The following is a 6,432-nucleotide window of genomic DNA, read 5'->3' as shown; positions in this document are numbered from 1 at the left end:
TTCACAATTTCTTTCCACTGTTCCTGTTTCATCTGTCCCTATATTGGTTGTGCCAGGAATATCCAAGTTTATGATATCAGAAAAAAAAAATCTGGTTTCAAGTTAAATTACTTATTACTACTAGGCTTGGTGATTATTGCACACTGCTGACACATTTTCATCATGGTCCATGGTCATGGTCATGGTCCATGGACCAGCGCAACACACACTAACACACCACCACCACATCAGTGTTACTGCAGTGCTAAGAATGATCCACCACCCAAATAGTACCTGCTCTGTGAGGGTCCATGGGGGTCCTGACCACTGAAGAACAGGGTAAAAGGGGGCTAACAAAGTATGCAGTGCAAACTACAAAGTGCACCTATATAGTATGTGGAGCTGATAAAATGGACAATGAGCGTAGAAACAAGGTGGTCATTATGCCTGATCGGTGTATGTGTGTCATATGTAATCAAAATGACAGTTTAGAAATAGTATTGGTAAGGTTGCAATACTGAACAGCAGTGTAAAAACAGACTGTGAACCTCCAGGGAATAGTATGTGAATAAATAAATAATTCATAAAACATTTAAAACAGTAAAAAAAGCTTCTTGCTTCTCGAAGATTGTGGTCATGTTATTGACGTCTATCTTTGGCTGCTTTTGTCATCACCACAAGGGAGAAGCAGGCAACAGAGCTAAAGCAGAGTATAAAAGTAGCAGCTTAACATAGTCATAACTGAAGGAAGCATCTAAAGGTTATGATTGTAATGCTTTCTATTATATAATTTACAATTTCTGTAGTGGTAAGTATAAGATGATGTGAGGAATTTTTGCTCATACTCTAAGGTGATTATTTACCTAGAACATATTTCTTGTACCATAAAAAAAGCTCTTGTAATTGTATTAAGTATGTTTCTGTTTGATTAAACAGGTTAATGAGAGAATTCATCCAAAGGTTGTTTCAGTGAGAATGAACTCAAGCCGGGATCCTTTTGAAGATGCTTTTATGAAGAACTTTGTTGCTGTTGGGTTGGGTGTCATCATAACCTACATCAATGGAATGTTTGTGATTGCCTTTTTTAAAAATCCAGTTTTCTACACTGACACAAGATACATTCTGTACATTCACCTTGTCATCAATGACATAATTATGCTCTTCCTTTCAGTTACTCTGCATGTTCTGAGTTATGCACTACCCTTTTTGAATGTCACAGTCTGCAGTTTTCTGCTTCTGTTCGCCACAACAACTGCAGAAAACACTCCACTGAATCTAGCCGGAATGGCCTTGGAACGCTACATTGCCATCTGCAAACCACTGCATTACCCTCAGCTTTGTTCAGTGAACAGGACCTACATCCTCATCGGTCTGATATGGATTCTAACTTTTATTCCTGCACTGACTGATATCTTCATTGTCTTGGTGAATGAACCCATCAGTATTTTTTCAACATCCATTATTTGCTACAGCAAGAGTCTTTTCAGCACAAATCAGCACTTCATGAGAGCAATCCTTATTGATGCGCTTTATTTATCATGCGTGTGGATGACGCTGATCTTCACATACTTGAAGATTCTTCAGGCAGCTAAAGCTGCAACGTCTGATCAGGTTTCAGCCAAAAAAGCCCGGAACACTATTTTGCTCCACGGTGTGCAGCTCCTTTTCTGCATGCTCTCTTATATTATCCCACTTCTAAATTATTTTTTCTTTGCATTGTTCCCTAGACATAGAACCATATTTATGTATTTAGGCTATCTAGTAACCAATGTTATTCCAAGGTTACTCAGTCCTCTTATATATGGAGTCCGAGATCAAAAAATGTACAGATGTGTCAGAATGTATTTTACATGTAGTTTATTTAATACAAAAGTTAAACCTAAAGCTAATGAAATATAATTCAAGACTAGTTTTACAATGCCAAGCCAAAGAATTTTAATGCAAAGGCAAGGCCAGATCATCCTGACCCTCATGGCTGCAATGGCTGGATGCCAAGGGACAGCCCAGTGTCCGAGAGGGCACCATAAAACCAGCAGCTGGCCTCACAGCACCACCTAGTGCCCCAGAGGGCAGTGTCAATCTGAAACCAGGTCCCATAATGCTACCCAGTGTCCTGGAGGGAGCTGTCAAACTGACAATTCCCACAGCACCACCTGGTGTCCTGAAGGGCATCAACAATTTGGTACATGGCTCCACAGCACCACTAAATGTCCTGGAGATCACCTACAAGCCAGAACCTGGCCCCACAGTGCCACCTAGTGTCCTAGAAAGTACAAGCAAGCCACTACCAGACTTGTCTAGTGCCTAACCCTGCAGCACCAGAGATTGTCGTTGAGCTGGCATTTGATTGCACAACACTGCACACAGCAGTGCCACCTCCTAGGTCTTCCTTCTCAGTTTGGGACCAGACCTCACCTATGGTTCAACCCTTGTGGCTTAAGAGCCTGAGACAGATTTTTGGACACAACCTTTGTGCCAGAACAGGCTAGTACCTAAGGCCTTTTTTCCACTGTGGAGCCAAATGGTCCCCAGGGCCGTACAGTGCCATTCTTATGACACCAGTTGCAGTTTCTTTTTCCATCTGCTGTACTGCCAGGAAATACAGGAGGAAACTACACAAAAGTGTGGCTAACTAATAGCTAACTCCTAATACCTACACACAGACACTTAGAAATGGTTAGATTAGAGCTTTGACATTTATTGAGTGGTGGATTTAAAAATGTGTGCTGCTTCCATTTATTTGGCATTTGTGCAAGTGATCTAAACTCATTTGATTGTTTTCAGATTTGAAATAATGTACAATGTGGTGACACAATACTGGCATAAATATAGAACCAATCAGCAAATGCCTACGTCATTACATCGTCTCACAGAACAGTTCTGTAGCCCTGAACACAGTTAGTTAATTATGTCAAGAAAACCACACTAAGCAGTTTTTAAGCATTCAATGTCAAATCATGTCTGTATGGAAATGCCACTGGAATGGTTACCCTCCATGCTCAGAACCATTTGGCCCTGCAGTTGAAAAGAGGCTTGACTTTAATATGGATTTCTTATGTATATAAATAAATTTCTGCTTTTTATACTTGTGCTGGCCTTGTGCGTGTGTTGTATGGTCCTTGTTTGGTTTCCTAGCCAGTGTGACTTGGTCTTTCCCCAGGTTGATGTCACAACTGACAGACTTGGTTATTGACCTTTTTCTGTCTTTCTGTTACTGAACACAATTACTGTTCTGCATAATTTCTAGACAACTCTGTATACCATGGGGAGAAGAGCCAAGCTATACTGGGCATGTATATGTCATTTGTATGGATAGTTCTTGTCTGCACCTATTGCAGTGTGATAGTTACAGGTAGAAAGATGACAACTGACAGAGACAAACTTTAAAGCACAGTTTTGTTGCATGCAGGGCATTTATTGCTTTGCATGTTTTCCTACATCTTTCCTGTGCTCAAGACTATTCTTATGGTTATTATGCCCACTCACTACAAAAATATAGGGCCTAGTTCTGCTAACAAAATTTCTACCACTGCTGTTAAATCCCCCTTATTTATTCAAGATCAGATATTCATTAAAACAACAATAATAATAATAATAATAAAGGAGAACATTAATTGTAAAATTTGATAAGGCAAGCAATGACTGCAATAAAATTAAATTAAGCCCCCGTCAGCATCCAAGTGCCAAGGACTGACACACAATTTAAGGCCTACTACACCCTAGTGGTGGAACGCAATATATGTAAAATGATGATAAGGTAGGTATCTTTACTGAAATCTATTCCATGGATCCTGGCTAAATTAAACAACATGGACCTTGAAGCTTAAGGTAAGCACTTGGACAGGGCCTTTGAGCTCTCTTAAGCAAACTGTTTTCCAAGAGAAGTTGTTAATAGGTCTATCGGGCCGATACCTGGTATAAAATGTGCTTGAATGGTGTTACACATCATTTGCATGATTGTGATGAGACCATTTGGGAGAAGAGTACTTTCAGTATATTCAGAAAATATAAATATACAGGATATATAAATCTAAATATAAAGGATTGTGACACAAAATATATACAGATTCATTTTTTTATGAAATGTTACAGTGGAAGATGTCATAAGAGAGGTCAGAGAATATTTAGGCCAATCCATAGTTGCCAAGCTGATTTTAGTCCTAAAATAAGATGCCAGGGAAGGATAATGGAGTTTTTATCAACAAAAGCTAAATTATTAATGTTGCAAACAATACAAAGCTGTTATAAGACATCTATCTATAAACATACACCAATCAGGCATAACATTATGACCATAATGTTTCCAAGCTCATTGTCCATTTTATCAGCTCCACTTACTATATAGGTGCACTTTGTAGCTCTACAATTACAGACTGTAGTCCATCTGTTTCTCTGCATACTTTGTTAGCCCCCTTTTACCCTGTTCTTCAGTGGTCAGGACGGCCATGGACCCTCACAGAGCAGGTACTATTTGGGTGGTGGATCATTCTCAGCACTGCAGTAACACTGACGTGGTGGTGGTGTGTTAGTGTGTGTTGTGCTGGTACGAGTGGATCAGACACAGCAGTGCTGCTGGAGTTTTTAAACACTGTCCACTCTATTAGACACTCCTACCTTGTCAGTCCACCTTGTAGATGTAAAGTCAGAGACGATAGCTCATCTGCTGCTGCACAGTTTGTGTTGGTCATCCTCTAGTCCTTCATCAGTGGTCACAGGACGCTGCCCTCAGGACACTGTTGGCTGGATATTTTTGGTTGATGGACTATTCTCAGTCCAGCAGCGACACTGAGGTGTTTAAAAATTCCAGCAGAACTGCTGTGTCTGATCCACTCAGACCAGTGCAACACACACTAACACACCACCACCACATCAGTGTTACTGCAGTGCTGAGTAGCACTCAACAGCTTTTGGAAGGTTGCTGTTGTGATATACATAATTTTCATTTAATGACAAAAGTAGTTTTCAGAGAAACTAAAAGCTATTAATAATATAATAAAACTAAATGACTAGGCTTATCACATTACTGTGCAGCACCAAAGAACATATATTGACTGTATTAATCAGCTTACAGATGAAGTTTACTGTTATGGTTCTGTCTTACACACCTCTGTATTCCCCTGATGTTGATACATTATAAAACAGCAGTGATCAGAACAAATCCAGCAGTTGAGCTCTTCTCTGTAACAGCTATTCTCAGTGGCTAAAGAAATGTAAGAGATCTGGTATTGGACTGCAAACTTGACACCAACCTGTTTATAATAAGGTATAAACATACATATTCCAACCGTAATACTGAATATAATATTAATAAGTCTTTTACAGGTACCTAGCTACTGGGAATACATTTAGGCACTATGGTGTGGAAATTTTAATGATGTCTTACATTCTGGCTTAAATTATATTAATGTGAATATATCTTTTATTTTTATGATATATGTTTATGCCTGTTTTTATTAATTGTTCTCTTAAGAAATATTGTTTTCTTTAGGTCATTGTCAGAGAGAAACAGAAAACAGAGCAATGAATGTGACAGCAGATCAATTTAGAACCACGGACACTTACCAGGAAGCTTTTGCAAAAAACATTGTTATTGTCTCTCTTGCTCTAATCATTAATGGCATAAATGGAATGTTGGTGGTCATATTTGTCCGCAACCCTGTATTTCACAAAGACCCTAGATATATTTTATACATTAACCTTGTCATCAATGACATTCTCATGATTTGCATATCAGTTACTTTGTATGTTTTGACTTATGCATGGCCTTACGTGAACGTTTCTTTTTGTTGCCTGCTAATGGCAATAGGTTCAACTACTTATATGAACACTCCTGTGATTTTGGCTGGCATGGCAATAGAACGTTACATTGCTGTCTGTAAACCATTGCATCACTCTCAGATCTGCACACTGAATAGGACCTACATCCTCATTTGTGTGATATGGGGTATTGGAGCTATTCCTGCAGTAATTGATGTTATTATTGTCATTGCATTGCAACCCAGTTCTTATTTTAACTCTCTTACCTACTGCCAGCCAATTATTGTATACAACTCAAAGTATCATATGCAAAAGACCATTGGTGCACAGACCATTTACATGTCTATTGTGTGGATAACCCTGTTCTATACTTACTTCAGAGTTCTTTTTACAGCCAAAGTAGCCTCATCTGTCCATCATCAAAGTTCAGCTAAAAAGGCGCGCAATACAATCCTGTTACATGGTGGTCAGTTACTTCTCTGCATGTTGTCTTACGTAACCCCTGTATTGGATCTGATGCTTATTCCATTTTTCCCATCTCATCGAACTAAAATCACCTTCTTTAATTATCTGCTCACAAACATTGTGCCAAGACTCCTGAGTCCTTTGATTTATGGAGTTCGAGACCAGAAATTTGTGAGTCATATCAAACGCTATTTTTCTTGTGAACTGGTTATTGTAAAGGTTGCACCTTAG

At 39.1% G+C, this 6,432-nt stretch overlaps 2 protein-coding genes across 2 annotated transcripts; both read left to right on the top strand.

Annotated features, from left to right (window-relative positions):
• Positions 1 to 954: 954 nt before the first annotated feature.
• Positions 955 to 1,878, top strand: LOC118807612 (odorant receptor 131-2-like). Its single transcript, XM_036569650.1, has one exon. It carries the CDS (start codon positions 955 to 957, stop codon positions 1,876 to 1,878), a length of 924 nt encoding a protein of 307 aa, XP_036425543.1.
• A 3,621-nt stretch (positions 1,879 to 5,499) lies between these two features.
• Positions 5,500 to 6,432, top strand: LOC118807688 (odorant receptor 131-2-like). Its single transcript, XM_036569716.1, has one exon. It carries the CDS (start codon positions 5,500 to 5,502, stop codon positions 6,430 to 6,432), a length of 933 nt encoding a protein of 310 aa, XP_036425609.1.

This window comes from Colossoma macropomum, unplaced genomic scaffold (assembly GCF_904425465.1).
Source record: "Colossoma macropomum unplaced genomic scaffold, Colossoma_macropomum, whole genome shotgun sequence".
Lineage (NCBI taxonomy): Eukaryota > Metazoa > Chordata > Actinopteri > Characiformes > Serrasalmidae > Colossoma > Colossoma macropomum.
This window is presented reverse-complemented; position numbering and strand designations above follow the sequence as displayed.

What these genes read in the sequence shown, in the direction of transcription:
- LOC118807612 (XM_036569650.1), top strand. Translation starts at nt 955, where the DNA reads ATGAACTCAAGCCGGGATCCTTTTGAAGATGCTTTTATGAAGAACTTT.
- LOC118807688 (XM_036569716.1), top strand. Translation starts at nt 5,500, where the DNA reads ATGAATGTGACAGCAGATCAATTTAGAACCACGGACACTTACCAGGAA.